At 56.8% G+C, this 22,241-nt stretch overlaps 2 protein-coding genes across 8 annotated transcripts; one reads left to right on the top strand and one right to left on the bottom strand.

Annotated features, from left to right (window-relative positions):
• Nucleotides 1–121: 121 nt before the first annotated feature.
• Nucleotides 122–10,429, top strand: B3GNT8 (UDP-GlcNAc:betaGal beta-1,3-N-acetylglucosaminyltransferase 8). 7 transcript variants are annotated; one of them, XR_011561562.1, is made up of 5 exons: nt 122–802; nt 5,623–6,321; nt 8,857–9,002; nt 9,326–9,420; nt 10,072–10,429. XR_011561562.1 is itself a non-coding variant. In XM_019979586.2 (2 exons), exon 2 carries the CDS (start codon nt 1,180–1,182, stop codon nt 2,419–2,421), a length of 1,242 nt encoding a protein of 413 aa, XP_019835145.2. In that variant the 5' UTR covers nt 606–802; nt 1,177–1,179; the 3' UTR covers nt 2,422–2,516. The 7 variants fall into 7 exon arrangements, 4 of the variants coding, with proteins under 4 accessions (XP_019835145.2, XP_019835142.2, XP_019835141.2 ...); XR_002182827.2 differs by lacking the exon at nt 5,623–6,321 and having other exon boundaries at nt 123–802; XR_002182828.2 differs by lacking the exon at nt 122–802 and having other exon boundaries at nt 5,135–6,321.
• BCKDHA (branched chain keto acid dehydrogenase E1 subunit alpha) lies at nt 2,879–22,065 on the bottom strand. The gene is made up of 9 exons (XM_019979581.2): nt 21,911–22,065; nt 12,378–12,563; nt 12,185–12,271; nt 8,647–8,755; nt 6,535–6,696; nt 4,929–5,135; nt 4,690–4,831; nt 4,306–4,477; nt 2,879–3,399 (listed from the first exon to the last, which is right to left on the bottom strand). The coding sequence occupies exons 1-9, from the start codon at nt 22,022–22,024 to the stop codon at nt 3,229–3,231; spliced, it is 1,350 nt and encodes a 449-aa protein (XP_019835140.2). The 5' UTR covers nt 22,025–22,065; the 3' UTR covers nt 2,879–3,228.
• Nucleotides 22,066–22,241: the final 176 nt, after the last annotated feature.

Below are 22,241 nucleotides of genomic sequence, written 5' to 3'. Positions count from 1 at the left end.
CTGCCCCTGGCTTGGCTCCCCCTCCTCCCCAGCTTCCTCTCAGCCTCTCCCTGGCTCTGGCTGTTCGCCCACTCCGGCTCTCTGCTTCCACCCCTAGTCCCTCCACCTGCCCCTCCACATTCTCTCCCCACCCCTTCCCCCCGGGGCTCTCCTTATCTCCTGCGGCTCCACCTCTAGCCTCTCCTCTGGGCCTCCCTGAGCCTCCCTCTCCTCCCTCCCAGCCCCTGTGGTCTCCCTGGTTCTCTGCTTCCTCGGCCAGTGTCTTCTCCTCCTCACTAGTCCCCTTCCCCCGCCCTTGACTCCTGGCAACACCACCACTCCCCTGCCTCTGGCAAGGCCCCCTGCCCTCTCAGCACATTCACTGCCCGCCTCCTCCCCTGGCCAGGCCCAACCCCTGGCCTCAGGCTTGGCCACTTTGGGGCTCTGCCTCTCCCTGGGTCACTCTGACACTTCCCAGCCCCGGCTAGGTGGCCCTCAGCCTCACCCTCCCTGGGACTCTCGGTTCTCCCCTTCCGGGTCTGCCAGCTCCCGTGCACCTTTCCCGCGGTCTCACCAGAAAACCAGCCCCGACACGCCCCAGCCCCATCCCTCAGGCCTGCCTCTTGCCCTCCCCCGCTCCCCTTCTCCCGCAGCCCCGCCCTAGCCCCTCCCGGCCCCTGGGGCCCTCCCAGCCCGCAGTAGCTCCCCTCCCCGCCAGTGGACCGGCTGGGCTGGGCTGGAGAACAACACCCGCACCTCCGGACCGCAGAGAGCGCCGGACCGAGGCCCAGGGTGCTGGAGTTGGCCGGAGCTGGCCCCAGAGGTAAAAAGGAGGGAGCAGTGCCTGGGGTGGGGACTGTCAGGCGAGGACGTGACCCTTGTGATCCTGACTCCTGGTGGGGCGGGGTTGGGGGCAGGAATGGCGGAGTCACTGGTCTCTAGGGTGGGGATGGGGAATGGGGAAGATAGAAGGCTCTGGGCTGGGTGGAAAGAGCCAGGTGCCAGAATGGCAGTGGAGCGGGGATTCGCCGGTCCAGGAAGACCCGGCGTCCCGGCGTCGGGTGGTCAGTGGAGGGCTGGGTTAGGGTCTGGACCGCAGAAGCCTCACAGGAGTTGCCAGGGCCCCGCCCAAACCCCCGCCCCAAAGGCCTCTGTGTCTCTTCAGCAGCTCCCACAGCCGCCCCTTCCCTGGGCCAGGTCATGCGCTGCCCCAAGTGCCTTCTCTGCCTGTCAGCGCTGCTCACGCTCCTGGGCCTCAAAGTGTACATCGAGTGGACGTCCGAGCCCCGGCTGGGCAAGGCCTACCCAGGGCCCCGCAGCACCCTGCTAGGCCCCACGCCAGCCAGCACTGAGCCCACCCTGCCGGCCAACCTCTCGGCCCGTCTGGGCCAGACTGGCCCCCTGCCCTTGGCTTACTGGAACCAGCAGCAGTGGCGGCTGGGGACCCTGCCCGGAGTGAACAGCACGGAGGCGGGGGACTGTGGTGCTTGGGGGGCCGCCGCCGCGGCTGAGATCCCCGACTTCGCTTCCTACCCCGAGGACCTCCGCCGCTTCCTGCTGTGGGCTGCCTGCCGGAGCTTCCCTCCGTGGCTGCCCACAGGCGGCGGAGGCCAGGTGACCGGGTGCGAGGATCCCGGTGATGTCCCCTTCCTGTTGTTGGCTGTCAAGTCAGAACCAGGGCGCTTTGCGGAACGACAGGCCGTGAGGGAGACCTGGGGCAGGCCAGCCCCCGGGGTCCGGCTGCTCTTCCTCCTGGGGTCCCCAGTGGGCCAGGCGGGGCCAGACCTCAGCACCCTGGTGTCCTGGGAGAGCCGGCGCTACGGTGACCTGCTGCTCTGGGACTTCCTCGACGTCCCCTTCAACCAGACGCTCAAAGACTTGATGCTGCTGGCCTGGCTTGGCCGCCACTGCCCCGGCGTGAGCTTTGTCCTGCAGGCCCAGGATGATGCCTTCGTGCGCACCCCTGCTCTGCTGGACCACCTGCGGGGCCTACCGCCTGTCAGGGCCCGGGGCCTCTACCTGGGTGAGGTTTTCATCCAGGCCAAGCCTCTCCGGAAGCCCGGAGGACCCTTCTACGTACCCGGGTCCTTCTTCGAGGGCAGCTACCCGGCCTACGCCAGCGGGGGCGGCTACGTCATCGCGGGGCGCTTGGCACCCTGGCTGCTGCAGGCGGCAGCCCGCGTGGCCCCCTTCCCCTTTGGCGACGTCTACACTGGCCTGTGCTTTCAAGCCCTGGGCCTGGCCCCCAGGACCCACAAAGGCTTCCTCACTGCCTGGCCGGCAGACCGCACTGCTGACCCCTGTGCCTTCAGAGACCTGCTGCTTGTGCGGCCCCTCAGCCCTCAGGACAGCATCCGGCTCTGGAAACAGCTGCAGGACCCTGGGCTCCAGTGCAGAGCCCCAGAGGCAGAGGCGGGGAGGGGCGGGCAGGGCAGCCCCTGAGGGGTGAGGAAGGAGGTCCTGGAATGGAGGCTGCTTGAGCCCCTACTGGGCCTTGTCTTTTTGTTTTTGAAACAAAAACACACTCCGCATTCTGAGACCTGGAGTCTCTGTTGTCTACCGGAACCTGGGGTAGTGTTCAGAGCAAGGCTCAGCTGCCCCCTGACCTTCACACCAGATGCTGCCCCCACCCTGGGCGAGGTCTGCTCCAATGGCCTAGCCGTCATACTGGACACCAGCTCTGACCCATTCTTCAGGAGACCAGAGGTCATCTCTGGAGGGCCCCACCCCCATGCTATTTGCTGAAACTGACCCTCCAGCTTGTGAAAGTCTCTGGAAGAAGACGACAGCTCAACAGCCTTGGCTTTACTCATCTTCAATGGAGGAGCTAGGGGAGTCCCAAGCCAGCCATGCTGGCCTTGCTTCCCATGTCCCCACTTCAGGAAACAGAAACCAGAGGTGGCAGGGAGCCAAACACAGAGACATAGTTTATTCACTACGTGCTGACCTCTAATTCTGAGTCAAGTTCCACAGACTGACCCACCACGTCTAGCCCCAGCCCTCAGGGGTGTCTAGTCCCAGAGGTGCCCTCGCCCAGCCCCTGGGAGAAGACCGTGTAACTCAGGGTGGAGAAGGGGCTGACCAGTGTAACAGCCTAGCGGAACAGGAGCCGCCTCAAGTACTGCCTGGCTCCTGAGTGTGTTGGAGGCAGCTGTCTGAGGAAGCTGGCACCCTGCCAGTCCCATCTGCCCCTCACACTGGGGCTGCCTCTTGGGGTAGTTGAGGCACTACCCCAAGGGCTATGGGGCCTCACTTCTCGAAGTGGTCCAGCGGGTAGTGTTCACCATAGGTCTGGAGGTGACGTGCCAGAGACTCCTGCTGCTTGCGGAGCTGGGCAGGCATCTCCTGATACACGTCCGAGAAGATCAAGCTGGGGTTGGGCTTCAGCTTCCGCTCAGCCTGCTCAAAGGCCTCCATTACCTGGGAGACAAGGGGTGGTGGGCAGGCAGCCCATCCCTTACCCAGGAACCTACCTCCTCCTGTGGGACCTCGGCAAGGGGTTAAGACCCCTGAGCCTCAAGTTCCCATGCAGGTGACGGAAATAATCATCCTAACAGTGGTGACAGCTAACATCACCAATCCCAGCTTCTCCATCCTTAGTGGAACCAGGCACTGTACCAAGAGTACAGAATCATTTTGGTCTCTTAGCAGCCTTAAGAAGCAGGCAACTCGGGAGAGGAAAGTGAGGCAAAGAGAAGGACGTGTCCATGATGTCAGAGTCAGGAAGCGCGTGCTGCCCAACACCAGAGTCCACCCTGCCCACTGGGCTGCAATGTCCCTGGCATTCGACGACCAGGGCTGAGGAGGGCAGTGCACCGACTGTGGTGGGCACTTACACTGCATTTGGAGTAAGTGCAAGGCCTCAGACAAACTTCTGAGGCAGGTACCCAGTATCCCTCTTCAGAGATGAAAGAGCTGGGGCCAGACATCTGCTGGGACATGGCCAAGGTGCACGTGTCTGGGCATCGTGACATCAGGGCTATCCCCAAGACTCCATTCAATGGCACTCCCCACTACGCCCCACAGCTGGGCTTCCCCGGTGGCTCAATGGAAAAGAATCGTCCTGCCAGTACAGGACATGTGGGTTCAATCCCTGGATTGGGAAGATCCCCTGGAGAAGGAATACGCCAGTATTCCTGTGAGAGAAATCCCATGGACAGAGGAGCCTGGTGGGCTACAGTCCATGGGGTCACAAGAGAGGCGGTTGCGATGAGCGACTAAACGACAACGAACAACCCCCCGGCCTCTCCCTTCTTGCAGCCGTCCTTATGAAGCATCATGGCCCCTGGGGTGGGTTCCCACTGGGGCGGGGAAGCCCTGCCTCACCTTCTTGCGGGACTGCTTCCTCCAGGCCTTCTCCTGCTCGTCGTCCCACCAGCCGCGGCTCTGCAGGTGATGCCGCAGCCGGGAGATGGGGTGGTCCTGCTTGTCCCAGTAGTTGACCTCGTCCACTGAGCGGTACGCCGAGCTGTCGTCACTGGTGCTGTGGTGCCCGATCCTACAGGGGGAGGGGAGGCCTGGGTCAGGCCGCGGCCCTACAGGCAAGGATCAGGAGGGCAAGGCTAGACAGGAACAGAGGATGGGAATGGAACGGAGGCCAGAGGGTACGGGGCCAATGGGGTTGTGCTGTGGAGACAGTGACCAACGTGGGGGAGAAGCTGGGGACAGGCTGTCACGGTTGGGGGATGATGGGGGGCAGCCAGCAGGTACCTGTAGGTCATGGCCTCAATGAGGAAGGGCTGGTTCTCCGCCACGGCCCGCCGCCGGGCCTCCTTGGTGGCGTTGTACACGGCAAACACATCATTGCCGTCCACGCGGATGGACAGGATGCCGTACCCGGGGCCTCGAGCCGCTGTGGGGACAGAGAGGCCGGCCAGGCCCCAGGGCTCAGTCGAGACCTGAGCCGGGAGGGGAGGGGAGGGGAGGGGAGGGGAGCGGAGGGCCCTCACCTATGCCGTCCCCGCGGTACTGCTCCGAGGTGGGCGTGGAGATGGCGTAGCCGTTGTTCCGACAGAAGAAGATGATGGGGCACTCGAGGGTGGCGGCGAAGTTGAAGCCGGCGTGGGCGTCCCCCTCACTGGCCGCCCCCTCTCCAAAGTAACAGATGACCACCCTGTTAGCGTTGGCCCTCTTGGCCGCGTAGGCCGCCCCGACCGCTGTAGAAGCAGACACATGCACGTCTCACCTGCGCTCATACCCCTGTTCCCCAACCCAGGCCTCTGGGGCTCAGGCTGGCGGTCGCCAGGCTCTGAGGGGAAGAAAACACCTGAGCCCTCGAGAAGCTCCCCACCTGGTCCTCTCCCCTCAGCTGACGGCAGCTCCATCCTTCCAACCACTCAGGCCAAAACCTTCAGCATCTTTGAGTCCGGTCATTCCCACACCCGCTCCACTTCCAAAATGGGAGTTAATATTTGACCTCTTCTTCAGCTCGCCCTGGTGGTCCCAGCCCCACCTCTCCCCTGCGTGCCTGAGCAGCCTCCCCCACCCCTGCTCCTCCCACCCACCCTGTTACCCTCCGGTTAAACCCTGAGCCAGACCGACAGGAGACTCTCTCCTCTTCCTCCCCCAGCGGGGGTCCTCTGTGGGTCCAAGTGTGCTCAAAAGTCAAGAGCCGGTATCACACCCGGGCCGTTTTCCCTGTAGGCCTTATGACCCCTGACATACTCCACGTGTTATCTGCACCGGATGCCGTCCATCTCCCCGACCAGGGTCAGCACCCAGAGGCCTCAGCTCACTGCCTCTGCTCATTGCACCTAGAAGGTGCCCAGCACAGCGCATGGACTCCGGACATATCCAAGTGACTAACTAAACCGCTCACCCAAACAGAAGGTCAGGGCCTGATCCTACCTTATGGAAGTTCTACAGGATGGAGATCAATGAAAATGCTACCTCCACCCAGAAGGCTGCCCTGTCCACCTCCCACCTCACACATAAACTGCTCTTGTTCTCAGATATCTAAAACTCACTAGGGGTGAACGTGCCTGGGACTCTGCTAAACCCTGCACACATCAGCTCAAGCGTCTGCCCTGGAGCAGACTGACCTTGTCTTTGCACTCTGTGGCCGCAGGCCTGGCCCCAAGCGAGTCTGCTTCACAAGTGGTCATCTTTAACAGGAGTCACACCAGCTGCGCTAAGCATTGTGAGCTTCCAGAGTCACCTTCGGGGGAGTCAGACTCCGAGGACAGAGGAAGACCAGGGTTGGGGTAGAGAACCTGGGCTCTGGAGCCACCTGGTCCACAACATGAGAGCCAACTCTTGTTGCGACCTGCCAGTGACCTTTCGCGAGGAACCTGGCATACACTCAGTTCTACATGGCTGGCTGTGCCACTGAACAGACATGAGGTGAGCATAAGCACGGGAAACACAGAGTGACTGTGCCTGCCGAGCGCCACTAGAGCCCTCCCACGAGGGTCTCAGAAAGAGAGATCTTGTAAGTCTAGAGCCCAGACCAGCGCTCAGTCCTTGCGCCCAACAGGAGGCCCCAGTGGAGAGGTGAGGGCCCGAGGAGGAAACATCGTCAGTCTGCGTGTGCCGGGCCTGGGTGCGCATTCTCACCCTGGGGGATCTGCGTGGCCAGTGGAGAGGAGATGGTGACGAAGTGGCGCTCCCTGCAGCCGTAGTGGACGGGCATCTGGCGCCCCTTGCCCAGGTCGCTCACGTTGCCGTAGCACTGGGCCATGAACAGCTCCAACGGGTAGTCCCGGTACATGAGCACACCTGCAGCGGGAGGAGGCAGGGTTACCTGGTGGGTATGGGGGGAGGCCAACCCCTGAAGGCTACCTCTTTGCCCGCAGCCGCCCACCGTCAGGCCCTGCCCCGCTGCCGGTACAGCGAGGGAGCCGGAGTAGGGCAGGGAAGGCGCGTTTGGATGCTCACAGGGACGGTGCACAGAGCAGAAAGGCCTGGCTCAGTAGGGAGGCTGCTGTTCGGACCAACTGGCCTCTGCTCAGGAAGGCCACATGGTTTCGTTTTTCAAAAGAAGGAGAAATTCAGCTTGCCTGTTTTTTCATTTTGAGAAATTATCGATTTTTAAGTGTTCCTCTAATTCATTTACTTAAAAAAATCATACGAACCAAATAAATGTATGGGCCATGTTCATGACTCCTGGACTAAGGGAGGAAATATTCAAACCAGTTCTCAGCAGTAAAACCCCTGGTAGACACCCACTCATCATCAAAATCCACAAGCACACACCTCTCTGACCCGGGCTTCTTACCATTCGGCTGGCAGGGCTGGCAGGGGCCCCATGCAGCCCCTCCAGCGTGAGGCTGGCAGGGGCCTCCACTCCACTGTGAGGAGAACGGAGACAGGCCCCGGGAGCACCACCATCCTCAGTGCCCTCGTTCTCCCCACTCCAGAAACGGGAGACACCGACTTAGCCAGGCGAGCAGCTGCCCAGTCAGGATGGGCAAACGGGGTCGGCCTTTCCTCCCGCCCCACGCAGGTGCCCCCCGCAGCTGCCAGGACGCAGGGCATTCCAGGACCCAGGCAGGACGGCTCACTCCTGCAGAGGTGGTAAGGGCCCTAACGGCCCCCGTGTGCAGGCCCAGCTGGCGCCCGCAATGCCAGGCCCTGCCTGGAGCCCTCCCCAGAGAGAACCCCTCGGCAAAAACAGCGGGAAGCACTCGGCAAACCTGCCAGGGCCTGGCTTGTGGCCCACTGCCTGGGGAAATCTAATGATGCTGAACCAGAGTCATTACCATGGGGCGTCTGTCCTCCCGGAGTGTGTGGGGGTGGGGAGTCTGGTGCAGATGAGAGAGGAGACAGTCTGAGAGGAGACAGCCACGCCAGCTGGTCCAGGCTCTGGACAGCCACCCTGGCCAGGCCACACCTCCCTGAAGAGCTGTTCAGGCTGCGAGGCCCTGGAAACAGCATCGCCTCCAACTTTGAGGGCTTATTCTGCACTGTATGCCCTGTGCTGAGGGCTTTGTGTCATCTGCCCAGTGAAACTGTCTTGGGAGGGGTACCCATCCCACACGGTGAGGACGTGAGATGAGGAAGCTGAGGCAAGGAACCTGCCCAGGATCGTGCAGCACCTAAGAGGAAGGGGCAGATGGGGTTCCCTGCTGGGTCCCCATGCCAACAACTGCTCTGGAACCCCCAACTTCAGCTCCATTCTCCCCACAGTCTCTAAATGCTTGTCCGTCTTCTTCATTCCTAGTCTGTGATCCTTCCATCCTCTCCCCCGTTCACTTAGAAATGGTTAGAACACACCGTTCATCTGCTTCTGCTGAGTGAGTGACCTGGCACCTGGATAGAGGCTGGCAGAGCCCTGCACGTGTGGACGGGGGTCCCGCAGCCCCGCCTGCCCTCACTACAGGCTCCCGGCAGCCCCACCACGCAGGAGTCGCCACCCCATCGTAATCTCAATTTCTAGATGAGAAAAATGAGGCTCAGAGAATGGAAGTGACTTGCCCCAAATCTAACCACCGGTCACCAGCAGGGCATGGACAGGTTAGGGGCACAGGCGCTTAAGTACAGTATTGCCAGGCCTCTCGGAGGTGAAGCACCCCGAGGCTCCCTGGCATCATGCAGCTCACACAAGGGCACACTGGTAACTAATGTAGACCTCGCCTTCTGAGCAGGCGGGACTGAGCCTGACCTGTCTCCACGGAGACCACAAATCCAGGGCCCCACTTCATAGGGCCTGGCTGAGCTCCGACGTACCTGCCTCCCGGTACTGGCCAAACACCAGGTCTGTGTCGTCCAGGGCTGCTGCGCTCCCCACGTGTGTCCCCTCTTCGCCATAGTTGGTCATGTAGAAGGATATGCGGCCCTGGGGGTAGAGGGGGGCCCGGGGGCCCGGGTTCACTGAGGCTGGGCCACGACATACAAGTATCCAAATGCTGACTGTCTGCTGACTCTGTGATTCCGCAGATGCTTCCTGAAGGCCGGCTCTGGGCCAGGCCACGCTGGCATGCCTGCCTCCATGGAAGAAGTGCCAGGTTGGTCAGAGCCAGGGTGATGGAAGCTGAAGGTGTACCCACTCCACCATGGAGAGGCATCATGGAGCAAGGCCTCAGGTGAGCAAACGTGGGGATGGTGGAAGTTTCCAGAGAGCCGGCAACAAAGGCCGGGAGGCCAGAAGGGCTGGGGTGTAAAGTGTGGCGGGGGGCGGCAAGGTTGGAAAGAGAGAGGCACCTGCTAGCTGGATGCGCCAGTGCCCAAGGTGACCCCTCTTCCTGAATGCCTCAATCCCAGGGCCTGGAAAAGCAGGTCCCCAGCCTCCCTTATAGTCAGAAGTGGCCCCCGGACACAGTTCTGGCCAGACAAGTCGAAGTCTGCTTTTGCTTTCTTGATAAAAGAGATCACTGCAGCGCTGCCATCCGTTTCCCCCACTTTGCAGAGCCATGAAGCCTGGACCTCTGGCAGCCATCTTGTGAACATGAGGCAACAGTTACAGGAAGAAAGTCAAGCTGCCCAAGATGATGTAACACAAAGGTAGGAAGTCTGGGTTCCTGACTGTGGTACTGAGCAGAATGGATTTCTAATTAAAGACCTAAGGACAGAGAGAATGAGGGGCAGTGATAGCAAGGGGACAGGGAACACTGCGGGTCTTGTTTGGGTAAATGGGTGGATGGTGGCACCCATCCCTGAGAAACGGCCTGAGGGAGAAAGAGAAGCGAGTCTGGGAGGAAGGTGCTGAGGTCAAGTCTGGACAGGCTGAAATCTGTGAGGGACACCCAGGGTGAGAAGCCAAGTAGATCTGGGGCTAAGAGGTGAAGGCTGGCTGGAGACCCGGGAGCCCTGGCACAGAGATGGGTGGTGAGCAGGACTGCATGGAAGGTAAATCACAGTCATGCCGGGCTCTGCAGGGTGCCCTGTGCCCAGGCCTCGTGTCCCACAGGCCTAGCCTCCCATCACAAGCCGGGAACCGATGAATAATACTTGCTTCCAAGTGGGGAGCCAATTAAAAGTTAATTGACCGCCCAGTGCCAAGCGAGTGGGTGGATGCTGAGTGCTTGGCTGGGCTGTCAAGGTTGGCGTGGGGGGAGCCTGAGAGGGGGGAATCCCAGGAAACGGGACCTGGGCTAGTGGCAGAGATCACTGGCTGCCTATCCAGCACCTGATCCCTCTTCTCTTTACTAACAGGTCTCACTGCACCACCAGCAGCCACCGCCCAGACTAACAGACTGCATTCTCAGTGTCCGTGGCAGCTGGGAGTGACCAGTGACACGTGTGGTGTTATTTGGTGGGACTACCTAGGAAGTTCTATAAACGTGGGTATGGGAAGATAGCTGGGCAGTGCCATGTCCAGCCTTCCACCTTCCTTCTACTTCCTGCCTGGGGTAAGACGTGATGGAGGGCTCCAGCAGCCACTGTGTTCCTGAGGGTCCCTAGAAGCCAGAAGCCAGTACTGGGTGTCCAGTGACACTGTGGTGCATCAGTCCCGACCACCTGTTTCCACATTTCTTTTATGTAAGAGAAGGAAACTACTAATCTGTTTAAACTATTGCTTTTATTTTTGTCAGGATTTGGGAGGTGTTGAGGGAGGGCTGTCTGCTACTTATAGCTGAGAGTCATCCTAGCTAATAAAGGCTGGAACCTGATGGCCAAGCTGATCTTACTGAGGGTTCCCAGTGTTGGCCAATGGCCAAGTGACCTGATGTGTGGGTCTCAGGGAACTCCCACTCCCACCTTCTGGGATGTGTTCTCTTGTTATTTCTACTTTTTTTATTTAATACACTAAAGAAACTGAGGCAAAGACAAGAAAAACCATCTGCCTAAAGTCCCAGTGGTGACTTGGGCCCATGTCATCAGGTTCCAAAGGTCCCGTGTGCACAGTCAATCCAGGGGCAGGAAGGAGCCCATGAACATGAGTGGATGGGAGGCGGGGCCTGGCCCTGAGGCTGTGCAGAGGGGAGCAGATGGCTGAGCGCCACAACGGGAGATAGGGCAGACAGGAAGGGCCGGTCTTGATCTTGTGGACAACAGGAGCCAAGGGAAGTTTCTGGGCAGGGTGGAGAACCCACACACAGCACTGCTGTGAGCTGGTTGCCCGCATGATCTGCTTGGAACTGTCCTCGGTGGGCCTCGGGCTTCAGTCCACAGTGGGGTCACCTGGGGGCTTGATACAAGTGCAGATTCCCAAGCCCATCCCCACTTCTGGCCCAGCAGCGGTGGTGGAAGCTGAGGGACAGCCGGCATCCTCCCACTTTTCTAACAGGAACCCCGTGCCCCTGCTCTTAAGTCTCTGCAGCCCAGGAAGGACAGACTCCAGGCCTCTGCTCCCATGGTTCCCAGGCATGAGCACACAGCCCCAGCCTGGCCGGTCAATCTCACAGGTTGGTTCAAAGATGAATCTGTCTGTGACCAAAGCTGGAATGTTAGGGACCAGACATTCTCTTTCCACTGCTAAGCAGAGAAGATAACAACTGCAAGGCTGGTATCCATGACAAATGCCAGTTTCACTGTTTCTCAGGCTATTATGTACGCCACCATCAACCCTCGCAGCAACCTGATAAAGTAGCTAGAAACCAGCAAACTGAAGCACTGGGAGGCTGAGCAACTTTCTCAGGATCACAAAGCTAGAAGGTGACAGAATAAGGACTCCAGTTGCAGTCCTGCTCCAGAGCCCGCACCCTGAACTCTTTCACTGCCCCGTCTCTGTGAGCCTGGAGCTTCCAGAGACCACTGCGGCTTGAGCATGAGGGAAGCCAAGGCAAAGGAGAGTGGAAAAGACACTCTGAGAGAGAAACAGGTTTGATAACACTTTTTGAGTCCCCGGGTACAGCCGTGCCTGAAACAGCCTTGTAGACTTGCAGGTATTGGAGTCAACAGGCTCCCTCTCTGCTGACACTGCTGAGCCTCGGGCTCTGTCTGCTGAAGCTAACACTGCTGGGTGTCCCTCCACAGCGCACTGGACACAGGCGCTCCAGGAAGCGCCGAGGGTCACCCCGTTCTCAGGACTGTGAGTGTCTGAGACAAAGGGCCATCCAGTCTCCTCCGGTCTTCCCGCTCCCAGCACAGCTAAGCCCCAGCCCAGCAGACAACAGGCTTCCTGTGATCCGGTTCAACCTTCTGCTCTGGGGCAGGACCACCCCTCATCCTCTTCCTCCAGAGCCCCAGGAGGTCTAAGGACCACAAGACAGGGATCTCCATTCCACTCCCTCTTCTTTGGGCGCTGTCTTTTGGCCCAGACACAGGTAGGGTGGGCAGGACCTCAGGTAATCCCAGGCCCCCTCCCTAGCCTGTCCCCACGCACCTGCCTCTGGGATTCATAGAGGATGCGGTCCATGGTGTTGAGCAGGGTCATGCTCTTGTAGAATTTGAGCACCTTCTCCTGGGGCAGCTGCAGACAGAGGCACAGACAGACGTGGGCCAGCTGGGGCCAGAGAGGAGATGGGCAAGGGGCTTGGGCATGGGAGGCACAGGGTCGGGGGGAGGTGGCCTCTTACGTGGGGATCCTCGCTGGGGTTGATGATCTGGCCCTGCCGGTCCATGACCCGGTAGATGGGGATCCCAGAGATGACATTGGGCTGGATGAATTCGAGCTTGTCTATGAACTCCGCTGAGGCCCCTGGGAACTGCGGCTTGTCATCCAGGGACGAGAAGTGCTGCTGTTGCTGCCACCTGTGGGGGTGCTGGGGAGGGAGGGTGGAGGGGAACACCCAGGTCAGGAGCAGCAGAGGTTCCCTGTGCTGACAGGCAGCATTGCTGGTGATGCAGCCGCCAGGCCACGGTGGACTCTGGAGCCAGACACACAAGGTCTGATTTCCCGCTCCATCACTTTCCCAGTGTGTGGCCTCGGGGAGGTTCCTATAACTGCCCTGTGTCTTGGCTCCTAGGCTGTAAAACTGGGGTGAAAATCATAGTATTTATCACACAACGTTGTTGTGAAGCTTAAATGATCTAATAAAGTGGCAGGTGGCTCAGGAACCGGTAGCTATAATTATCAGAGGCCCAAATTCCTCTCCTGGCATTCAAGGACTCTCAAGGCTGACCACAACTAGCCCCTCCTCTCATCTCCCATGGTGCACACACACACACACCCCCCCAGGTGTGCTCTTCACCGACCCCTCTACCCACAAGGAGACCACTCTAAGCCAGTCTCTCAGCTTAGAGTTTAAGTCTGGGAGCCCTTAAAAGTCAGCCTGCCTAGGCTCAAATCCCTTGCTGGGACCATGGGAATGAGCGTCTCCCTCCTCAAGTCTCCCTTTCTCACCTGTAACATGGAGAACACCTCATGGAAACGCAGGGAGGCTTAGACAAAAGCACGCGTATAAAACGGTGAGCAGAGTATTTGTACCTATCGTGAAGGTGCAAAGTAATGCTGATCCTCGTTTCTACCACCACATCTCTGCTCTCATCTACACTAGAAGGCCTCCTCCCCCATCTCCTGGCACAGAGCTCCACACGCTTCGCTGCCCTCTCCAGTCCTAACCCCCTCCAGGAGCCCAGACTGACTCATTCAATAAATATTTGAGCACCTGCTTCATTTCACAGCCTGTACTAGTCTGTGGGGACCTAAGAGAGGCAAGACACCTGCCCCTGCCGCGCAGCAGGGAAGACAGATCCTCAAAAAGTAACACCGTGGGGGCCACGGGTGATGTATGTTCTTCCAGGAGAGGCTGTGGGGTGAGAGCAGAGTGGAAAGAGGGGACAGTTCCCCTGAGGAAGTGAAGTGAGAGCTGGGACCTGAAGGATATCTAGGAGTCAGGGAAGGAGCATTCGAGGCTGGGTAACAGAACACATGGGCTTCCCAGGTGGCTCTAGTGGTAAAGAACCTGTCTGACGATATGGGAGGTGTAAGAGACGTGGGTTCGATCCCTGGGTTGGGAAGATCCCCTGGAGAAGGGCATGGCAATCCACTCCAGTATTCTTGCCTGTATTCTGCCTCAGATATGCAGACGACACCACCCTTACGGCAGAAACCAGAAGAACTGAGCAGCCTCTTGATGAAAGAGGAGACTGAAAAAGCTGGTTTAAAACTCAACGTTCAAAAAACGAAGATCATGACATCCGGTCCCATCACTTCATGGCAAATACATGGGGAAACAATGGAAACAGAGACTTTATTTTCTTGGGCTCCAAAATCACTGCAGATGGTGACTGCAGCCATGAAATTAAAAGACACTTGCTCCTTGGAAGAAAAACTATGACCAAACTGGACAGCATATGAAAAAGCAGAGACATTACTTTGCCAACAAAGGTCTGTCTAGTCAAAACTATGGTTTTTCCGGTAGTCATGTATGGATGTGCAAGTTGGACTATAAAGCTGAGCACCAAAGAATTGATGCTTTTGAATTGTAGTGTTGGAGAAGACTCTTGAGAGTCCCCTGGACTGCAAGGAGATCCAACCAGTCCATCCTAAAAGAAATCAGTCCTGAATATTCATTGGAGGGACTGACATTGAGGCTTAAGCTCCAATACTTTGGCCACCTGATGCGACCCTGATGTTGGCAAAGACTGAAGGCAGAAGGGGACGACAGAGAATAAGATAGTTGGATGGCATCACTGATTCAATGGACATGAGTTTGTGATGGAGTTGGTGATGGACAGGGAAGCCTGGTGTGCTGCAGTTCATGGGGTCGCAGAGTTAGACACGACTGAGCAACTGAACTGAACTGAACTGAACTGATTCTTGCCTGGAGAATCCCATGGACAGAGGAGCCTAGCTGGTTACACACAGTCCATGGGTTCCCAAAGAGTCGGACATGACTGAAGTGACTTAGCACGCATGCATGGCAGAATAGGCAAAAGGCAAAACGTGAAGAGTGGCATGTATCTGTGGAACTGGGGAGGAGTCCTGTGGGAAACATCGCAGCCCCTGGCTCAGGGGTGGCCTGGCAGGGAAAGCCTGGAAGGCCACAGGCGCACCAGGAGAATCGATCCCATTTCTCAGCTCTCCAATTAGACAGCCTTGAACCACCTGTGTCACAACAGAGCCCCTTTTAATACAGGGGTGCCAGGCTGATGTCCCCAGACACAGCCCTCACCGAGTGCTCAGAGCACGTCCGGGAGACAGGGCGCACTTACTATTGCCCTTCGAACAAGGAAGCTGAGGCTCAGGGCGGCCATATCACCTCCTGTACCAGGCCCCAGAGCTAAACCAGGCGGGTAAGTCGGAACTGGGCTTCAAACCTGGGCAGGGCTGACAGCCAGACCCCCAAGCTCAGGCTCCCCACCCCAGCTGCCCACTTCCCACAGGTCCCCGGGGTCCTCTCTCGGCTGGCTAACTGTGGCTTCACTTCCCAGAGGAACTGAAGCACGCCACCTGGGCTCGTCCTGAGCTGGGTCTCACACGAGGGTGCGCAAATGGGTTCCCCACCTTCCCTCCTTTAACTGAGGTAAAGAGGCCAGTGGGGGAATGTGAACGAGTGTGCGTTTCTCTGCATTTGTGGTGGTGAGGAAGTAAAGGAAATTATGCTCTGACGGCAGGGCAGGCCCAGGCCTGCCAAGGCAGGGCAGCTGCTCAGCTCTTGCAGACCACCCCCTGCTTTCAGGGTGCTCATGCAGGCTGGGCCCTCCCAACTACCTGGAGGTGTCTTGTCTCCCCCACACACACTATGAGCTCCGGAGGCAAGGAGCATGTCCACATGGGTTTACAGGGCACACTCTTCAACAGGGAATTACTGACCCAACGCATGAATGAGCAAGTAAGTTCACTGGCTTGGAGTCTGACCAACCTGGATTCCAATTTCTTAGCTCACTGCACAGCCCTCTGCAAAACAGTGTCTCTGAATTTCTTCATCTGTGAAAAGGCTGCACAGGGTTACAAGTAGTACTTCACATAAGGCATGCAGAAGGTTCACCACAGGTGTGGGACCTATTATATGCTCAAAAACTGGTAGAAGGAGGGGAAAAAACCAAAATCTAGGAAGAGAAATGAGAAAAATTGACTGGCACCTCGGGAAGATGGGGAAAAGGGGAGTTGGGGAGGACTGCCTGCATCTCAGACCAGATGGTAACTCCAGACCGGGCCCCAGTGGACACTTGAGACTGAGGTGCAGGGAGACTCCATCTGAGGGGCTCTGGGACAGGAGGCCAGGGGCCAGCAGGGCCCAGGAGGACAGAGTCGCAAGGCTCAGCACAAACCCCAGTGTCAGGGCACGGCTATCTGCCTCCAGAGGCTGGAGGGCTACCAGCAGGGTGCTGTCCCTGGAGCCGGGCCTCGGCGGAGCCCCGTATCCGGGGCCTGTAGAGATGAAGGTGGTACCCATGCCAAGGGTACTGTGCTGATTCCAAGAGCTTTCAGAGGGCTCCGCACAGTGCTGGCTCTCAGGAATGGCTCCATCATGGGGCAGGGGGAGGGGGCAGGGGTGGAGGGCACGCAGTGAATCACATGCAGAGGATATATGCCTCTCCACCCATTTTCCTTTCTTTTTGGTGTGGGTGGGTTTGTCCTGGTGGAATCCTGCAGAAACTGCACAGATTTACACAAAGCCTTGAAGCCATGCCCTCTCCCAGCACAGGACCAAGAGATGCTCTGGAAGGCCAGGTCTGCCCCACAAGTACTGAGGGCAGTACTTGTGGGAGCCATAGCGCCATAGTTAAGGACAAGGACTCCGAGTCCATCACTGCTTCCGGGATGTGGAACTACAGCTCCCTCAGTTTCCTCATGTGTAAAGAAAGTTGGTGTGCCGATTAAGAACTCCTGTGTGTAGAGGACCTCATGCCTGACATATAACTAATGCTGGACAAATATGAGTAGCTAACAAGTGTGCCTGATGGCTATTGTGGTCAAGCAATGCATCAGTGAATATTTGCTCTAAGTCAAGCCCTGAACTGAGGGCTGGAGACAATGGGGAGAGATGGATGATGGACACTGAACACAGGAGTTACAATCAGGAGGGGCGATCTCAGAGGAGGCAGGATCGGGAAGGGTCCACATACGTCAGTTAGGGTGAGGGCTGGAGGGCTGAGTGGCCTGTGCTTGAATCCTGGCTCTCCAGTCACGTCACATTAGGCAGGAGACCGCCTCCCTGAACCCATAAAGAATTTCTACTTCAACAGTTGGTGGTGGGCGGGTAGAAAGCACCTGCTATACCTGCTCACCATCTGTATAGCGTATAAGCCTTTCACCACCTCACTATCTGTATCACGTGCAAGAGGAAAAGCCTCAGGGAAAAGGAATAGGGAAGCTGAGGCCTGCACAACGAGCAGGGGCGAGCCAGGCAAAACTGGGAGGGGAGAACATGTCAGTTTTCCGGAAGGACAAAGGCTGAGGCCAGAGGAGAGACCCTGGCACCGTGGAGACAATCTGGCTGCGGCACGTTAAGGACGTGCGTCCAGGCCACACCAGGCCCGTGCTGTATGATGTCCATGTCCCACTGGACCCGAGGAGGGCACCACGACCACACCGCCATAAGAGAGGTGGTCCCGAGGCTCAGAGGGGTTAGGCAACCTGTCAGCGATCCAAGATCGAGAGCAGAGATGCCAGCACATGAAGCCAGGCAGCCTGACCACTACAGGGAAGCTGGAGAGGATGGTGGGGTCCAGCCTGGGATGGCTCTGTGGATGGGGCCAGGGAACCGGGTCCTCTCAAGCTAGGATGGCTAAAGTCACCTCAGCCAGCGCTCTCACTGCCCTCAAAGAGAGCTAAACCCTGGCTCTACTTCCAGCTGAGGAATGTCAGTGCCCTCATTAGCGGCCTCCCTTTCCTGGGGCCAGAGTGGGGCGGGGGCCTGGCTGGGGAGGCCAGGGAAGGCTGGAGACAGGTCAGGCTTTTTCTGGCCTCAAGGACCCGGGGGGTTTAGGAGCACTAAGCTCCCCAAGGCACTGAGGGGTAAAGCATCCTTGCTTTGCATCAGTCAGAGCCACAGCAGTGTCACTGTCCCTGGAGAAAAACAGCAGCTCCCATTTCCTGAGCCTTCATGGAGCGCATAGTGTGGGTGGCAGTAGTGGTTTAGTCGCTAAGTTGGGTTTGACTCTTTGCGGCCCCATGGATGGTAGCCCACCAGGCTCCTCTGTCCATAGGATTTTCCAGGCAAGATATTGCCATTTTCTTCTCCAGGGGATCTTCTCCAACCCAGGACCAAACCCGAGTCTCCTGCTTGGCAGGAAGATTCTTTTGCGCTGAGCCACCAGGAAAGCCCTAGGTATGTGTCATAAGTACTTCCTAAGAACCGTTTCCTTTAACCCTCAGATCTCTCTCTGAGGGAGGCACTGCTGCTGTCCCTGTTCTACAGATTGAGACTGGTGGTGGGGGCGGGAAAGCTTCTCTGAAGAAGTGACCTGTCTGCCCACACTGGAAAGACCATATCCCTGCCAAGGCGGTGGGAGCTCACCCAAGGGAAGGGAAAATGCCAGTGGAGCTGAAGTGCAGGGAGGGGAGGGCACCCCACCCTGCCACCAGCCCCAGGCAGAGGCTGACGATGCACACCCAGTCTGGACTAAGCAGGATGCAGTAAGACCTGAACCGAAGTCCTGCCCCTGCTCCTCCCGGCAGTTCTGGAGTCCAGAGCTCCAAGTTCAGACCTCACCTCTCTGAGCCTCAGTTTCCTCCCCTGTAACAGAAGAAAACTACCAGTACCATGCCTTGCAGTGTTAAATATAACAATGGTGTGAGCTGGCCCTGTCGATGAGAAAGTGCTTCATTAAGACACCAGCCAAGAGGGAGATGATGAACTACTGTTTCATGCTGCAATATACTCTGGGCACCAACCGTGTGGAGATGCTGCACAGGGCCCTGGAGTTCTAGAGCCCCCAGACACACTGCCTGAACAGCAGGGTCCGAGAAATACTATTACTGATCATTCACACAGACCCAGCTTTGAGGTGCTCCCTGACTCCCAACTGGGCAGGAGGCACTCCAGTCACCCCACCTGCTACAGCTCAGAGAGGTGAAATGACTTCATTGAAATCACACTTGCTTCTTGGGGTGGTGGCTGAGAAAACAACTCAGGACTCCAGGACAATCAAGTTCCCTTCCTCCTCTTCTCCCTGAACAATAAAACATCTGCTAGAAACAAGACTGAGGGCAGAACCAGCCAAATGCCTCCAAGGCAACAGGGCATAGCCTGAGTAAGGGCAGTGAAAGGAGGGGCAAGCAGGTGGGGGCTGGGGGTAAGTGGAGAATGAGGAGCCCTCCTCCCAACGCAGCCTGCGCCAACAACCCAGTCAGTCCACTACAAGCACAACCTCCCAACCTGCCTCCAAGATACCATCTCCTGACTCCACCTTGACTGCCTAAAACTGCATCATCCAACATGGCAGCCACCAACCTCTTCTAGCTATTTAAAGTCACTAAAGTTAAATGAGAACTTCAAGGGCTCTGTCATACTGGCCACATTTCAAGGGCCCAGCAGCCATGGGTGGTTAGTGGCTACTGTACTGAACAACGTGGACATCATCACGAAAAGTCAGCCCGCCAGGCTCCTCTGTCCATGGGATTCTCCAGACAAGAATACTGGAGTGGATTGCCATTCCCTTCTCCAGGGGATCTGCCTGAACCAGGGATCGAACCTGTGTCTTCTGCATTGGCAGGCGGGTTCTTTACCATCTGAGTCATGAGGGAAGCTGCTACTGGACACACCAGGCCCCAGATCTTTGAATAAATGCTATTACTCCTTCCTCTTCCCTCCAAAAAACAAACAAACAAAAAAACAAACGTTTTTTACACTTAAAAACAAGTGAGATAATTTAAAGTGGAGAAGAAACAGGGACTCTCAAAATACACAGAGAATTCCCTGGTGGTCCAGTGGCTAAGACTCCACGTTCCCAATGCAAGGGGCCCAGGTTCGAGCCCTAGTCAGGGAACTACCTCCCTCATGCTGCTAGAAAGACCCAGTACAGCCAAATAAATAATTAAAGACCACCGCCCCCTGCTTCCCTCCCCACCAACAGACCTCACTCAAAAAAATAAAAGGAGGGAAGGCCAGAGGGAAGAGTAGCAAGGAGACTGAGCCAGAAAGGAAGCAGATTTAATCAGCCATGAGTGACCTTTCCCTCCTCCCATTCAGTCAAGCTCACCCTCACTCCACAGGCTCAACCAATGGGCTCTAGGGATGAAGCTATGGAGGATCTGACTGCTCAAATCAAAACCAAGCCCCAAGAGAGACCAGCCCAAAGGCAGGGACTCTCCCACCTCCCTCTTGCTCCAGTAACCTTTTTGAAATTACCTGCTTCAAGTGACTCCCTTCTTAGGTCTTCCCACACATTATTCACAGCCCATCCTCCTCCCATTTCTCCCTCTAGCAAGAGCTTCTTCCCAGATTCCATCTTCCCTTCCTAATGGTTTGGGATCAGATGGTGAGACCCAACCCCATAAGGTCTGGATAGAATTCCCACCAAGGCCTTCACCAATCCAGGCCTTTCCCAAGTCACCTCCCTTCTTCTTCCCCCATTTCCAAGGTGAGTTTTTGTCCCTTCCCTCCAACCTCACTTTCAACAGTGGCTAACACTCCAATTGCCCTCATCATATGCCAGATCCAGGTCTTAGTACTTTACATATTTAATTTTCACAACTCTACGAGGTGACGATTGTCAGCATTTTACAGACAGGAAAATCAGGTCCAGAGAAGAGCAGTCCCTTGCCCAAAGCTACAGAGCTAGAAAAAGGCAGATTACACAACAAGGCCTCACATGATTTAGCATGAGCCAATCTTCTTAATCACTACTCTTATATGCAAAATCTCAGTTCACAGCTTTTCTCAGCCCCCTGCCTCTCTCCCTCTAAACAGTGGTTCCCATCTACATTTCTGCTGTGAGAGCCTGCCATTAGCAGCATCAATCTAAAGGGAGTCTGCTCCTTTTGACAAGAAACAAGGCATTTCTCCACTGTTTCTAAGAAATACGGACTAAGTGCTCTGCCAGGACCTCTCCCCTCATTAGTTCAACAAATATTTACTGATCACCTCCTCCTTAGAGTGACCAAAACCGACAAGGTCCTTGACTACTGTTCTATATCGGAGGCACAGGATCCACCAATTTTTATAAGTATTTTATCTTTATTTATTTGGCTGCACCGGGTCTTAGTTGTAGCATGCAGGATTTTTAGCTGCGGGATCAGATCAGATCAGATCACTCAGTCGTGTCCGACTCTTTGCAACCCCATGAATCGCAGCACACCAGGCCTCCCTGTTCATCACCAACTCCCGGAGTTCACTCAGACTCACGTCCATCGAGTCAGTGATGCCATCCAGCCATCTCATCCTCTGTCCTCCCCTTCTCCTCCTGCCCCCAATCCCTCCCAGCATCAGAGTCTTTTCCAATGAGTCAACTCCTCGCATGAGGTGGCCAAAGTACTGGAGTTTCAGCTTTAGCATCATTCCTTTCAAAGAAATCCCAGGGCTGATCTCCTTCAGAATGGACTGGTTGGACCTCCTTGCAAGTCCAAGGGACTCTCAAGAGTCTTCTCCAACACCACAGTTCACGAACTCTTTAACTGCCGGCATGTGGGACCTAGTTCCCTGATCAGGGATGAAACCCAGGCCCCCTGCATTGGAAGCGCGGAGTCTCAGTCATTGGACCACCAAGGGTGTCCCACAACGATTTTTTTTTTTTTTTAAGCAGTTTATTTAAAAATCAGAATTGGAGCAAAGAAACATGGGGCACCATAAAAGTTCCTGAAAGGGCAACTGATGTCTCTCTCCTCCTCCTTGAAAGTAGACTCTGTATTCAGAAGAAAGTCTTTCCCTTACAAACACAATTTTCTCCAGCTCCTGAGGGGAGAGGGCACACCCTTCTCCCGTATTCTCCAAGCGGCCTCTCCTGGGGATGGGCGGCAATTAAGAAACTACCTCGCTCTCTCCAAGTTTTCTCCCTCCCTTAGGGTCAGAAAAGAGCTGTCTGGCTTTTCTTCTCCTAAGGAAGTGGAAGTTATTCCCTTGCATGTCCTGTCCAAGTGGTTCTCCCAGCCCTCGTCCTTTCTCTTAACAGCCCTTCCTTCACTTCCTACAGGGACCTAAGGGAATCCCCTCACTCTGAAGACCGCATAAACATTCCTATACCTCTTTCGAGAAAACTCTCAGGTGCCCCAGGTACTCACAAATCTAGCCAGCCCACGAGCCCCAAGCAGCCGCAGGAGCGGGAGGCCCGTCCGTCCCAAGCCTCGACTTGGTCTCCAAACCCTGGCCACCGCAACCGCCACCGCCATCGCCATCTTGGCTGACCATCCCTCGGAGATCCGCCCCTCTCCTCGGCGAGACAGGGGCTGCCCCTTCATAAGCCTGACTCAAATGCCAGCCACACCCTGCCAAGAAACCATACGCTACTAGTTCTGCAGCCTCTGGGACACATATGTAGGTGCATAAAGCCACCTAACTTCCCAAAAGTACTCTGACCGCCTCACGTTAGTTATTCCTGTAACCGGCAAAGAA

This window comes from Bos indicus, chromosome 18 (assembly GCF_029378745.1).
Source record: "Bos indicus isolate NIAB-ARS_2022 breed Sahiwal x Tharparkar chromosome 18, NIAB-ARS_B.indTharparkar_mat_pri_1.0, whole genome shotgun sequence".
In the NCBI taxonomy this organism is placed as follows: Eukaryota; Metazoa; Chordata; class Mammalia; order Artiodactyla; family Bovidae; genus Bos; species Bos indicus.
Note: the sequence above shows the minus strand (reverse complement) of the source record. Positions and strands in the feature narration are given on the sequence as shown.

Coding starts and splice junctions, on each gene's coding strand:
- B3GNT8 (XM_019979586.2), top strand. CDS start 1,180: ATGCGCTGCCCCAAGTGCCTTCTCTGCCTGTCAGCGCTGCTCACGCTC.
- BCKDHA (XM_019979581.2), bottom strand. CDS start 22,024: ATGGCGATGGCGGTGGCGGTTGCGGTGGCCAGGGTTTGGAGACCAAGT. Junction 4,832..4,928: donor GTACCGCGGGGACGGCATAG/GTGAGGGCCCTC, acceptor CTGTCCCCACAG/CGGCTCGAGGCCCCGGGTAC. Junction 4,478..4,689: donor ATTGAGGCCATGACCTACAG/GTACCTGCTGGC, acceptor CTCCCCCTGTAG/GATCGGGCACCACAGCACCA.